Source organism: Chaetomium tenue (assembly GCF_020726465.1).
Source record: "Chaetomium tenue strain MPI-SDFR-AT-0079 chromosome Unknown F5144scaffold_2, whole genome shotgun sequence".
NCBI classification, from domain to species: domain Eukaryota; kingdom Fungi; phylum Ascomycota; class Sordariomycetes; order Sordariales; family Chaetomiaceae; genus Chaetomium; species Chaetomium tenue.
The window spans coordinates 3609379-3623409 of record NW_027117330.1 but is presented as its reverse complement, the minus strand read 5'-3'; the positions used below and the strand labels follow the sequence as shown (position 1 = coordinate 3623409).

At 57.1% G+C, this 14031-nt stretch overlaps 4 protein-coding genes across 4 annotated transcripts; 2 read left to right on the top strand and 2 right to left on the bottom strand.

The window, feature by feature from the left end:
* Window positions 1-381: 381 nt before the first annotated feature.
* Window positions 382-2441, bottom strand: F5144DRAFT_484130 (Alpha/Beta hydrolase protein; the record flags this gene model as incomplete). Its single annotated transcript, XM_066785423.1, has 3 exons — window positions 382-1236; window positions 1287-1539; window positions 1591-2441. 3 exons carry the CDS (start codon window positions 2439-2441, stop codon window positions 382-384), a joined length of 1959 nt encoding a protein of 652 aa, XP_066646904.1.
* A 1169-nt stretch (window positions 2442-3610) lies between these two features.
* F5144DRAFT_129084 (Retinoic acid induced 16-like protein-domain-containing protein) lies at window positions 3611-7048 on the top strand. Its single transcript, XM_066782285.1, has 4 exons — window positions 3611-3747; window positions 3864-3977; window positions 4031-4965; window positions 5014-7048. The coding sequence occupies exons 1-4, from the start codon at window positions 3739-3741 to the stop codon at window positions 6908-6910; spliced, it is 2955 nt and encodes a 984-aa protein (XP_066646903.1). The 5' UTR covers window positions 3611-3738; the 3' UTR covers window positions 6911-7048.
* A 1324-nt stretch (window positions 7049-8372) lies between these two features.
* Window positions 8373-9478, top strand: F5144DRAFT_470101 (glycoside hydrolase family 10 protein; the record flags this gene model as incomplete). Its single annotated transcript, XM_066785007.1, has 2 exons — window positions 8373-8730; window positions 8793-9478. Coding segments are annotated over 2 exons (1044 nt in total), but the record flags the coding sequence as incomplete, so codon positions are not given.
* A 578-nt stretch (window positions 9479-10056) lies between these two features.
* Window positions 10057-11957, bottom strand: F5144DRAFT_642400 (uncharacterized protein; the record flags this gene model as incomplete). The annotated part of the gene is made up of 3 exons (XM_066792800.1): window positions 11190-11957; window positions 10585-11119; window positions 10057-10527 (listed from the first exon to the last, which is right to left on the bottom strand). The coding sequence occupies exons 1-3, from the start codon at window positions 11672-11674 to the stop codon at window positions 10057-10059; spliced, it is 1491 nt and encodes a 496-aa protein (XP_066646901.1). The 5' UTR covers window positions 11675-11957.
* Between the last annotated feature and the right edge of the window lie 2074 nt (window positions 11958-14031).

Sequence of the window (14031 nt, the reverse complement as noted above, 5' to 3'; positions counted from 1 at the left end):
CTTGGCGGTTGGTTGGCAAGTGGTCGAGTTGTTGCTTGGGGGGATGGAATGGGAATGTTTATTGGCGGGGTAGCTTTGGAGGGGTCAATTCGGGGGCGCGATAGCGATATCGGGCTCGGCGGACAGGGGAGTTGGAGCTTCCTTGCCTTCTCTGAGCACCATACGCTGGGAGTGATGTTCACAGATAATTTATGTTTGGCAAGAGAAGTTGAGTTATATATTTGTCGTCATCATCATCATTTACATTCTTGAGTTGTGTCTAGTCGTTAATCATCACGCCGGATATCACACCCCTGATAACCCCGGCCCGCCCCCTAAAAAACACAAAACCCAAACCAGAACGCCATGGTATCTCTCCCAAACAAACGAAAATGAACAACTTCAATACCCCATCCCCGTAACAGCTCCCACAGCCAACACCTCAATCCGCCCCGCATACAGCTTCATCATATGCGCGACAGGATCCCCCCAAACAACATTGCGCAACTGCTCATCCGTCACAATTTGCGCGACGACACCCTCGTGCAGCCGCTCCTCGACCGTCGTCTTACCCCTCCGCAGCCGCGCCTTGGGATCCCCCGACCGCAGCACCACCACGCGGCCCGCACAACTCAGCGTGCTAGGCGGGACGTTCCACGCCGGGCCGGAGGATTTGGATGATGACGAGGACCGTGAGGTTGTTGTGAGTGCCGATGATACGGTGGTGGAGGATGATTTGCTGGAAGCTTTCTCGCTGCTGCGCCGGGATTTTTTGCTGTTGCTGTTGCTTCGCGAGGATATAGACTTTCGCGAGTCTGTGGTGGCCCGCGGTGTGGGCGCGGCGAAGAGCTCGAGAAGGCTCTTGACGTACGCCTTGTCGGCGCGCGTTACGGGGTCGCCTTCGTTGACGAAGCTGAGGAAGACGCTTTTCCTGAGGTGGGGGCGGCGGAGGTAATCGCTGGGTTTTGCTAGCGGGACTAGGCTAATGGGTGGTGTGCCAAAAGTGATGCAGTGGATGCGCTTGAAGCAACCGGCGACGATGTTGAGGTCCGTTTCGGCTTCCTTGGAGGTCGCGAGCATGTGGCTGTAGAGGAGAGCTGCAACTGCACCGCCAGCGCTGTGGCCTGTGATGAGGAGAGAGTAAGATGCTCGCCACGGGTCCTCCTCGAGAAGTTGGCGGAGGCGGCGGGCGACTGGGGCCACCATCTTGCGGGCCACAGAGAGGAAACCAGAGTGGCAGAGGTTGCCCGGGTCATCCTGATTTGAGTTAGTATTATGATGTCCTCGGGGAGAAGACAATAACATACCAGGAAGCCTGCCGGTGATGTTGGCGTCATATCTAGGTTCACCGCCCAGTCCATAAAGGTTGCCGTACCGCGAATGGCAAATACAATCGTGTTCATGGAATCCATGGGTATCGATTTGATAACCATGGCCTTGGTACCCGTTCGCCAGTCGGCGTCAACGTGGGCATCTCGCTCCGCGCGTGCAGTTGGCGGTTCATACACCCTCTCCGAGTATTGTGCCGCTAGACAAAGAAGGGGGTACGTTGGGATGTATCTGAGACCTTGTTAGTGAAGGCGTTAGACGGCTCGGCGTTGGAACCCATACAGTTTGAGCGGCGGTAGGTTCATCGGTAGCCTCGAATTCGAGTAGTGGTCCACCTTCGCGAAGAAGCTCCCGGAGACAACTGCAGCGGCAGCAGTTGTTTGGCCCTTTGGATGCGCTTTGCCATGGCTCTTCCTACTAGACTTGGAAGCCACTTTCTCAACGGCTGGTAACTCGGGTGATGGTGGGTGCCCGGAGGTTTGCGCAGATTGCCACGCAAATATGTCGTGTTCTTTCCCATTGTAGCCGCCACAATCGATTTTGGTCAAGACGTTGTCGAACCGGTGAGATATCTCATCCACCATGGCGTTGCTCTGGCTGACTAGCTCTCCCCCGCAGCTCTGCCATGACGGCGGTAGCATTCCATCTAGCAATTGCTGGGTACCCTGATGGACGCGATTCGAAACCTTCTCTACCACGTTGTTGCTTTGGCTGACTAGCTGGTTCCCACAGTTGTGCCACGCCGCGAGGCTATCGTCTAGTAGCTGCTCGGTGCCCTGATATACCTCCTTGGCCAAGTCCGCTGCGGATCCGAGATTCAGTTTGCCAAAGGATGCGCTGGGTGCGTATGATGGTGGCGGGGCCTCCCTAGGCGGCGGCGCACCGAGATAATAGTGGTTTTGGTTCACCACTATGGGCGGATATGAGCCATGGTGGTGATACTGAGGTGGGGATTGCGCTTCACCATTCCACCCAGGCGGTGGAGGAAGCAGACCTGCTGGCTGGAAAGGGGTTGGCGGGACTTGGATTGGCGATGGCGGCGACGGTCGGCTCTGCAAAGATGACCTTCGACCCTTGGACTGCGAGGGCGGTGAGTCTTTCTTCACCTTCTTGGATCTGAGGAAGAACCCCATGTTGGCGGAGGGTTCAGCATCGATGAGTCACCCTAGAAGTTGCTTCACTTGCAGAAATAATGGGACCGAGTGAGGGTACCCGACGCGGTAGTAGCAGAAAAACAAGATGAGAGGCAAAAGTCACTCGAGCTCTGGTCGGTGATGTTCGAGGGAGAGATCGAAAAGGCCAAGAGACAGCGGCCCGATCAGTCTAAGAGGTCTGGTGACACCACGCAGTTCAACCCGAGGCAAACGGCGGTCCTCCAGGTCCTCGAGGTCGGGGCGGGAGTGCCTTGCTGCTTCTGCAGCCAAGAATGACTCGACAATCCCAGTCCCGGCAGACTGTGTGCTCCCATTCGCTGTTGTGGCATTGCTTCGCCTCGAATCGCGATCCGCGGTGGCGGGTTGGCAGACCCTACCGACCCATCTCCGGCCAACTACCGGGCTCAGAATTATGGTCTGCATGCGAAAACCCCAGGAAAGGTTCCATTGTTCTCTCGTAGCCGCCAAGCTAGTGTCGCGCGGGTGGGGGGGGGTACTTGGGATTTGATGGCGACACTTCACTCAGCATGTGGCCCAACGCCAGTTAGCGTGTTCCTGGTGCAGAGATGCAGATGCCCGCCTGCGGCCTGCGGGCCGTGGGCCAGTAAACATGCGGGCCAGCCGTTAAAGAATGGTACTTGTCAGAAACACTGGCTGTCGTTTGACCCCTGAACTGCGAGATAGCCTCGACTTTTTGATAAAGCTGCGGGGGATGCGTTGGCTTTTCCCCATCCCCCAGATTACGTAGGTTGTAATCGGATGCACCAGGAAGCCACCCATACCGCCCGGCACGTTACAATGGGGTTGTGAGGAAGTGCATGATTAGGTTTCGGTGGTGCCCAACCTGGTGTCTCTGAAAATGGTCTGATTCGAAAGAAAGGGATGATGTTCGTGGGTGGAAGAAGGGCATTGGTGTTCCTGGATGGGGAGTCAGGGAGTGCCCGTTGGAGATGGAATGCGATCCGGGGATTATCGTGGGGGAGGGAAAAGCTGCAGGTGGGCCCAACCTCCACTGCTTGGTAAATGGCTGGCACCATTGGCTGTAATGCAGTGAAATGTCTGTGCTCTCAACCCCAGCAGCTGCTGCCGGCCGAGGAAGCGACAGAGGGGCCTGGACCTGCAGCTGCAGGGCAGCCCGATGCTTCAACGGCCAAACAATTTCGCGGCACTTGGAACACGACAGTTCATGCATCACCGAGCAGGAGCTCCGGACTAGCCCGCCGAGGTAACCGTCTACACCATTTGGATTCTCTCCCGAGATGAGTGCAGGGACGCTATGGATTTTGTAAGTGATTGTCCTGTCAAATCTAGGATCAGATGGATGGACGGATGGATGAATGGATGTTGCGAGGTGCTCCAAACAGTGACCGGATCCGCTAATTTAACACCCCCAACTTCCAGTGGTCGCGCCTCCTAGCACACACGCCGCTGTCGTCGGCTAGTTCCCGCAAGGACTTTGCAAAGGACCCTGCCCGTCGCCTACATCGGTTCGAGAAGGAGTACAGCCAGTTGTTGGTGAGCATGGTCAGGATCATGGAAAACGGCGACCCCCAAGCTGACGTTTCCAGCACGCATGGCGCAACTCGTCCAACCTTGCCCACGATGATGAAGCCGCTGAACATATCGAGATCCGCCTCCAGGAACTGACGAACCTACTTAACGACGAGTCCCGCCGACCGCTACCCCATCCCTGCATCTCCTTCGCCGCCGCTAAGCAGGTCTACATCCCCGTGGCCAAGATCGCAACGAGCTCCTTCAACGAGTGGATCATCAAGGAAGCCGTACTCTTCTTTGCGAGCCTGATCGAGAGCGAGGAGGAGGCCTTCGTCGAGAATGAAACCTTCGCCGCGAGTTTGACGAATCTGCTGGTCCGGATAACTGGCGCTAACAGCATCCGTCTCGGAGCCGATACCGAAGCCCGCGTCGTCGAGTTGGCTTTCAACATCACTACCAAGATCCGCCTCGACCCAGAGATCCTGACCGCCTGGTTCAGGTCTCAACAACATGGCCCGTCAGACACAAGGCAGCTGGACCACCGCGAGAAGTTTGCAGGGAAAACACAGAAGCAGGACTTCCCCCTGTTCTACTTGTTGATGGACTACATTCACCACGAGGGCAAGATTGGCGACTTTGCAAGGACTGGCCTGCTCTACATCATCGAAGCTGCTTCAAGCTCGGTTCCTCTGGAACAATGGATCGTGGAAAGCGATCTATCGACTCTGATGGCAACAGGCCTGGGTGCTTTGTATAGTCAACTGAGCCGCAAGCTTGTGATCGACCACCTTCCCAATGAACTCCCCCCTATCCTCGCCTTCTCCGACTACCAACATCCCAAGTCCAACTACGAAGTTGTCAGCTCTTGTTCTTTCCAGTTCCAGTCCCATCTGGACACATTTCTGTCCCACCTTCTTTTTTGGCAGGATGTCTTGAACCACTGCAGGTCCGTCGAGGTCAAGTCAACTCTTCTGGAGCACTTCCAGGTCATCTTCTTGCAACAGCTATTGTAGGTTTCCTTGTCTGACCTGCCGATCTACTGCTCACCTCTTCTCAGATACCCCTCTCTCCTCGAGTCTTCCGATGTCGACGGCGGCTCCTCCGTTGCTGTCTTGACTTACCTCCGCCGTATCCTGGAATCGTTGGATCACCCTGACATGGTCAACCTTATCCTCCACTATCTGCTCGGCCTGCCTGACCTTGTGGGCTCCGTCAGCTCTAATACCGTAGATGTCGTGAGCGCCGCTCGTAAGCGCAAGTCGATGGACCTAGCCACCATGATGGCCTCCAAGGGAGAGGCCGCCGCAGACCCGTTGCTGTTCAATCTTGTCGATCTTATCCTGGCTTGCCTTCGGTCGCAGAACAACCAGACAGTTTACGTCACTCTTCAACTGGTGTCGGTGATTCTTAAGAGGCATCACCGATACGCAGTGATCACTTTGCTCTACACCGAAGGCGTCCTGGGCGAGTCTCATCACAGGACATCAGGTGCCCACCAACAAGAGGTCGAGTACTTGATGTCCTTGGCAGGAAGTATCGGAGGAGAGGATAACTTTGACGAGATCTACGATAATATCCTGAAAGACACCCTGTTACGGTTGGAAAACCACCCCTGTTCCATCAAGTTGGTTACGCCGAAAACGTCAACGCACAACCACAAGCTCCCCGCGGTCCCCGATTCTCTCCCCGGTGCGCCGAGGGATGTCCGGTCACACACCCTTCATCCGAGTGACCCCCTGCTCAACATCGTCTTGGATCGACTGGACACCTTTTTCCTCAATTCGGTCGACACGAATCTTGCCTTGACGGAAGCCATCTTCGACCTCGCCGTGTGCGGTTTCATGCACCTCGAAGGTTGGTTCATGCGGAATCCGCTGAACTACGTTTACGAAGAGGAGGACGACAGCCCGCCATTACCCGAGCCCCCGCTGGACCCCGAATCCCAAGAGTACATTGAGTACAAGCAAATGCAATCGATGCAGGAAGCTCGCCGCCGCCCGAGGTGGATTCAGTCGGCCCTACCTCGCCTGCTGAAGATACTGCAGACGCTTTGCGACCAGGTCGCCGGCTACCGGGAAACCGTCCCGCGCTTTGACGATCTGCTACAGCAACGCCGCGAGGCCTTCCAAATAGCAGATTCTGCTAGCCAACCCCTTCCCCTTCATCCTCCCCGGGCCAGAACCCCGGTCTCTTCAACGGCCGGCACCGCCACCCCCAGTACAGAACGGACAGTTATTTACAACGACGAAGGGCGTGAGACGTCCCGTGAGCGGCCCTCCGGCCTCGAAGGTTTTGCCCAGCGCCTCCTCTCCGAGCTAAGCACGCCTACCCGTTCCGGCAGTCCGCAGAGCCGAAAGGAGGGAAAACGGGCAGTATCGGACCGCTCCACACCCATTTCCTTCCCCTCCACTGACACGCCTTTGCACCTACCGCCGCCGCCGCAAATCGGTCGATCTTTCTCGCCCCGAAGCCCTTCCCCTGCAAACGGTCCTTGGGATAACGGCAAACCCGACGCCTTCGCAAGTCAAGCGAAAGCATTCCAGGCCGTCGACCAGAGCATCCTTGCCCGGCGCGTCGGCGTCCCCGACGTCAAGTCCTCCGAGAAGTCAATCGAGCCGATCGGTTTAAGCTTTGACAGACAGCGCACAGCCGGCGGCGTATCCTCGGCAGACGAGAAATACGCTGCCGACGAGGAGGAGGCCAAGGCGGAGGAGGGCGGCGGCGAGGACGCGCTTCTTGCGCCGTCAGAAGACGGGGAGCAGACGGATGACGACGATCGTGATGGGGGTGCTGCGGGGGCCGGGGAGGGCGAGCCGGGGACGCCGACGATCGACCGGTCGGTGTCGGTGTCGCATGTGCTGACGAATGTTATTGTGCTGCAGGCGTTCTTGTTTGAGCTGGCCAGTGTGGTGCAGGTGCGTGCTGGTTTGTTTGATGAGGTGCGGTTTGCTTAGGAGGCGGACGAGGAGGGAAGTGATGCGTTTGAGGATGGTACGTGCGAAGATGCATCAATGGGGAATGTGGTATCGCCGTTTGTTGAGGATGGGGGAGATAGGGACTGGTTAGGCCCTGCGTTTGATGCGAGGGACGTTCTAAGGGGGCTGCTTGGGCTCTACTCGTGAGCACTGAGCCAGGATGCAGAGAAGAGAGAGGTAGGCTTGGGATTTTGGGATGCATTGCTTGGTGTTAGTGGACTGCTCGTATTGTTGTTGACGCGGAGTTAGTGTTACATGACATGGTGCTTGCATACTATTGAGTTGAAGTTCCCCGATTCCCTTTTTGCGAGGGGTTCACGTATCTCGGTCATCTCATCACGTTGCCAGGCTATGCACATGTATGGAAGGACCTCAACAGGATCAAAACAGCTTGGGGAAATGGGCATTGGCCGCGCATCGCAGCCAGCCGTCAAGTTCACACGCAGGGAAGACCTCTATGAACGTCGCCGTCTAACGCTCTTTTTGTAAGGCTGCGGCGCCGACTGACGGTTGACCCAAATAAACTTGGGGCTCATTTTGAAGCTTCGAGAAGATTTCGCGCGTCTTCTAGAAAACACTCTGGCTGCATTTGACGCACACCCTTGCCCCTGAGCTTCGGAACTGGAACCGAACCCGGTTTCACCAACGACCATCACCATTCACGCAACACCACGAGGTCGCATATTCATCAAATACCCGCATAATGTCGCAGGGCTCGGCAGGTGTATCTGAAGGCTAACTAAAGAATGCCAAACTTCAAGCCAATAGCGCATGATGGTGCATTGACCAAAGCCATATTTACAGCGAGGGAGCGTGGTGGTTGCGTGGTTCAGGGGTAACAATCCCGCGCTGAAACGCGCAAGATCGACGACAGCAGATCGTCTCGCCTGGACACCGACCTGTCGAACGAGCTGAAATAGCATGGGAGTGCAGGCCCGCGTGGATGAGGCTTCACGGAGAAACGGATGTGATCAGCTCATACGCGGCCTTGTCTCCTTACGACTAGGGGTATTTTGGTGATCCGGGGATAGATATAAGCTCTGTTCCCCTTTTAGGAAGGAATACAAAGAGTATTAGTTCAACGATTGGCCATCCAACCATCCAACCATCCAACCATCCAACCATCCAAACCATCCAACCATCCAACCATCCAACCATCCAACCATCCAACCATCCAACCATCCAACCATCCAACCATCCAACCATCCAACCATCCAACCATCCAACCATCCAACCATCCAACCATCCAACCATCCAACCATCCAACCATCCAACCATCCAACCATCCAACCATCCAACCATCCAACCATCCAACCATCCAACCATCCAACCATCCAACCATCCAACCATCCAACCATCCAACCATCCAACCATCCAACCATCCAACAGCACCACGACTTCTGAGAGCATCGCCAAGAACCAAACCACAGGAAATCTCACAATGGCGAGACTCACAGCAGCCTTGCTGCTGACATCCAGCCTAGCATCCAGCGCAACAGCACAGAACCAGACTCAAGGCGAGGGCCTGCATTCACTTATGGTGGCAGCGGGCAAACTCTACTTCGGTACAGCCATGGAGACCAACAACTTCAACGACGCCGCCTACCAGGCCATCGCTAGCAACAAGAACGAGTTCGGCATGTTCACGCCCGAAAACTCCCAAAAATGGGAAGTGACAGAACCCACACAAAACAAATTCTCCTTCACCCAAGCGGACAGCGTCGCAAAGAAAGTCCAGTCCAACGGCCAACGCTTCCGCTGCCACACCCTAACCTGGCACTCCCAACTCCCCCCTTTCGGTAAGCCATCCCCCAACCCCCCCAACCCACACCCTCACCACACCTAACCACCACCAACCCAGTCTCCAACGGCACCTGGACCCCCGCCACCCTGACCGCCGTCCTCACCGCCCACATCACCACCGTGATGCAGCACTACGCCGGCCAATGCTACGCCTGGGACGTAGTCAACGAAGCCCTCTCGGAAGACGGCACGCTGCGCCCCTCCATCTTCCTGACCACGCTCGGCGCCGCCTACATCCCGCTCTCCTTCACCATCGCCGCCCGCGCCGACCCCACCGCCAAGCTCTACTACAACGACTTCAACCTGGAAACCACCCCCGCCAAAGCCGCCGGCGCCCTCGCCCTCCTGCGCACCATCCAAGCCGCGCGCGCCCCCATCCACGGCGTCGGCTTCCAAGCCCACCTGACCGTCGGCCAGACCCCCTCCCGCGCCAACCTCACCGCCCTGCTGGGCCGCTTCGCGGCGCTGGGCGTCGAGGTCGCGTACACGGAGCTGGACATCGCGCATGCCGAGGGCACGCTGCCGGCGGATGGGGCGGCGCGGGAGAGGCAGGCAAGGGATTATGTCGCCGTTGTGGGGTCGTGTTTGGATGTGAAGGCGTGTGTGGGGGTGACGGTGTGGCAGTTTAGTGACCGGTATAGTTGGGTGCCGGGGACGTTTCCGGGGAAGGGGGAGGCGTGTTTGTGGACGGAGGGGATGGAGAGGAAGGTGGCGTATGCGAGGGTCGTGGAGTTGTTGAGGGGGGCGGCACAGGGGGGAAATGGGTCGAGGGGTGTTGATGGGGGTGCTGGTGTGGGTGCGGGTGGGAGTGGGAGGGGGATGGGGTCGAATCGGACGAGTGGTGCGGGTGAGGCGGGACGGCCGGTGTTTGCGGCGCCGCCGGGGTTTAATGGTGCGGTGAGGGTTTGGGGTGGGTTGGTTGGGTTGGTGGTGCCGGCTGTGGCGGCGCTGGTTCTTTTGTAAGTGGTGTCTGTCTTGGGCTAGCGCTGGCGTCCTGAAAAGGGGGTGTTGATCTGGCGTTATGGTATGACGTGGAATGGGTACCGAGCGAATTAACTGGGTTTATCCAAATCAGAGTGGCAGTTTGCGTACAGGCGAAGCAGTATACATCGTGGCAAGGTACGGGAGGATAGGGGTTGGCTCAGCCAGGGGTAAGTTGGAATATGTCTTGTGGTGATGTGTACAGGTCTGACGACCAATTCCCTCATTTACAGCTTTGTATCCTATGCCATGCAACCTTCTAGTCCCTTCATCTTCTATAATGCCCCCTTTCCCAATGTTTCCATGCAACAGCTCGCACCGCTTTCTGAACCAACCGTACCCTACACGGCAGGCATGACACCCTGCGGGAAGTGGAACACATCCTCCGGATCAACGTCCTTCTTGATGGCCTGCAACTTGGGCAGGTTGTCACCCCAGTAGTTGACCTGCGCGTCCTTCTGGTCGAGCCTCGAGTTCGGGTAGTTGATATACATGCCCCAGTCGCTCCGCTCCATGCCCTGGGTGATGTTGCCGGCAAAGTTCTCCATGACGGTGTGGCCCTCGGCCGGGTACTCGCCCTTGTCGACACGGTCGTACAGGAGGTACATCAAGAGGTAGTCACGGTGGGCATACGACGTCGAGTCGGCCGCGGGCGCCGACACGGCCGAGTTCTCGCCGCCGTGAAGGTCGATCTGCACGTACCAGTCCCGCGTGTTGTTCTTGGCCTGGTTGAACCAGTACCCGACAAACTTCTGCAGCTGCTCGTCGTTGAGCTCCTTGGTGTACAGGCTGGTCGAGTAGAAGGTTTCGTGCTGGGCGGGCAGGTCAGTACACTCTCAGTTAGGGGGGTCGATCAACCAGAAACTCACCTCCTCATAACCATGCCCCTGATCAATATTCGAACCCCCACCAAAATGCTTAATCTGCTCCATCCAATCCCCCGTCGTCGCCAACGCCAACGTAGCATTCGTCTTCGCCACCAACTGCGCCAACGCCGCCTTCAGCCCCTCCTTATCCCCATAATACAACCCCTCCAAATTCACAAACCGCCTCGCAATAAACAACCGCATATTCAGCTCCTTCGGCATGGTCTTCGCAAACTCCTGCACCGCGGTAACCCCCACCAGCGCCCGCGCCTCGGTGGGCCACTGCACGGGCGCCACGAAGTAGGTCAGCTCGCCGGGGGCCTCGAACGTCTTGAGGCGGAACTCGGTCACGATGCCCATGGACGCGCCCGCCCCGCGCAGCGCCCAGAACAGTTCCGGGTGCTGCGTCTCCGAGCACTCCACCACGCTGGCGTTGGCCAGCACCACGGTGGCGCCGATCACGTAGTCGAGCGCGAGCCCGTGCGTGTGCGAGCTCATCCCGTACCCGCCGTGCAGGAGGTGGCCGCCGACGCCGACGCTGGGGGCGTGTTAGTGGATGGTTTCTTGTATTGCGGGGGGTTGGTTTGGCTGTTGGTTGGGTCACTTACCCCGGGCATGTCCCGTGGCTGATGGCCCTCTTTCCCTGGGTGTAGAGCTCCGTGGCGAGATGGCCCAGACGGGTGCCGCCCTCGGCCGTGGCGATGCCCGTGACATTGTCCAGAACAACCTTGTTCATGCGGCTCATCTCAATGACCAGATGGCCGTCCTCACCACCCAGACCGAAGGAAGCGTAGCTGTGCCCGCCGCACTTGGCCGTCGGCTTGATGCCGAACTTGTTGGCGCACACGACGGCATCCTGCACGTGTTGGGCCGTCGAGGCGGCGACGACGGCCGCCGGGGTGTAGTTGAGCCGGAGGTTGAAGCTCGCGACGTCGATCTTGTATTCGGGCGTCCCGGACTCGCCGATGGGCACGCCGGCCTTGGTGAGACAGTCGGTGAGGGTGCCTGTCTCGTTGGAGAAGCGGGCGAAGGAGGCGGCGTGCGAGGTCACCGCCAGGCCCAGAAGGGCGAGGAGGGGTGCGAGGGTCTGCATGGGACGGGATGGGGCCGGACGTGTGACGGGGTCTGGTGTGACGAGAGACGTGCGGCAAGCGGGCTGCTATTATTGGGGATCTCCGTGTCTCAGGCCGCGGTCTGGGGTATGACCGTGGGGAAGAAGTCTGGGGAAATGCAAGCCGATATATAATTTATAATTCCACGGCCGCGGGATGGGCCGACGAGTCGGTGTCTCGGGCACTTCCTCGCCCTCGTTGTTCAGGAGGCGGTAGAGACAGACGGAGACGATGGTGCCATTTCTGGATCCAAGTCGTACGGTGTTCTCACCTCCCTTATTATACCATCATCTCGCAGTCTCCTCGCTCCGTCGCCCAGAGTCCGTCGTCCCAGCGGACCCATAGAATCGGATCACCTACCCTTTTGCCGGCTCTGCTTTAATTTACAACCAGCATGTGTTCGGAGCAACAATGCCCTGGGACGGCTGATCCCGGGAATCCTCTTCCTGCCGCGCCTCGCCGGAGGCTGAGAACCGTTGGGGGTACGGGCGGCAAAGGCCAGATTAATCCGGACCTGCAGCATGGTTTAGTCGCGCTTAAAGAGAGGATCTTCAGAAGCGCAGGTTGCCGAGCTCGTTAGGGGGTTCGGGCTGACCACCGTTGAGGCGTGCAGCAGGAGGGCGATCTTGTAGACGGCTTGTCGGGAAGGCATCCGAAGACAAGAGACGATCCGCGCTGTCAGGTGGGTACCGACACTCTACATATTGCCGGGCTCGTTGGTTGAAGCCGTCAATGTCATTCGCTTGAATCTTGAATTCTCTCCTATGAAGCTCTTGGCGATCTTGACATGGCGCTTGCCTGACCGGGGAAACAAGCTATCCAATGCAACAGAATGTTCGACGACTATTCCTTACTGGCGGGCAGTGGTGTGTGTGCGACATGTTGGGACGACTCGATCAGAACGTCAATGATCGGCGCCCTTCCCTCGGGCGCGGGATGATATGAAGGCCCCTGAAAACATATATTGCGCGGCTTGATATTATCCGGCAGTCAGCCTCCGAACAGCATGGATTGCACCGAGATCTCAGGGGGAGGCCTGTCATATTTGGGGGCGATTGTGGGGTCAAAGGAACGGATCCGGGTGCAGCAACCAGGAGAATGTGATGTGATTGCCAATCATGATGCCTGAAACAGCCCAGCTGCAGAGGGAACTGGTTGCGAGACTGGCACCATGTTATGTTGGTGAAGAAAAAAACGTCCAGACGACATGACAGTAGAATGGTCCACCAATCATGTAGCTAGTCGCGACAGATAAGCTTAAAACCCACTGCTCATGGACGACTGTGTGGGGGTCTTGTGCAAAAGGAGGCTTGAATCAGGCTGGCGGGTCAAAATATGGCGGCCGAATTTAGCCAGGGGCCAAAGGAAGAAGGTCCGATATTGAGAAAATGACAGTTGTTTTCCGGCTCTTCCTTCCGGATCATTGCTGGGCTGCGAGCTGCATTCCTGAGCCGAACAGAAAGTCAGCAGTTTTGATCCGTGGCCTGACAACAGGTAAAGTAGGACAGGGATGTTGCTGTTCACATGCTTTCATGGCACACCTCCGATATATCCTGCCCTGGGCAGTAACCGTATGCCATGAAGGACCGTGCTTCCACTTCTCTGAATATATAAACTGGGCTCGCGTCTCCCGTCATTGACAGGCACTCAATCTCGAAGTCAAGTTACCTATCTGCTATCAACAGCAATAAACCTCGGCGCAGAGGGGAAAGCGGTACCTGATCCTTATTCATCAGTCGTAACATCAACAGAGGGGTGTGATGTAGCAGACGAATGGAGTTGGGCCTCGTCGCTATAGCTAGAACGTCGATAACGAGAGGCGTCTTGCCACAGAAAAGCAGGGATGCTGAAAGCTGTGAGTGATAGGCGATGCTGGTCGATGGCTATTGCAAGCACAAACAGGAACCGGGAAACGTCAAACGTGTCGGAACGGACATTTGATATATCATGTTCTCCAACAATGACTAAGGGGTTGGTTTTGGGGTCGATGAGGTCAATGGAGACCCGGTGAGCGGGGCGAAGGGCACAAAGAGGGCGAAAGCACCGAGGCTTGCCGAGGTTCGGTCATAGGGAGCGTCTCGCAACAATAACTGTTTTAGTTGGCAATGTTTCCGTGGACGTGTGATATGATCCGAGGTCATGAGAGAAGAGGTATGCCATGGACGTTGTTGTGTACTCTCCTGTCTAATAACTAAGGTGTCCCTCAACCCAATGTTAAGTTATTCCCGCCAATCGCAAGCTACACTCGTTATGGCAAGCCTGCCCCAAGCCTTGTTCCTGAGTCGTGTTTCACTAAGCGGTGGAGCCCGGCATTTGACACCGGAGCAACCGGGGCACA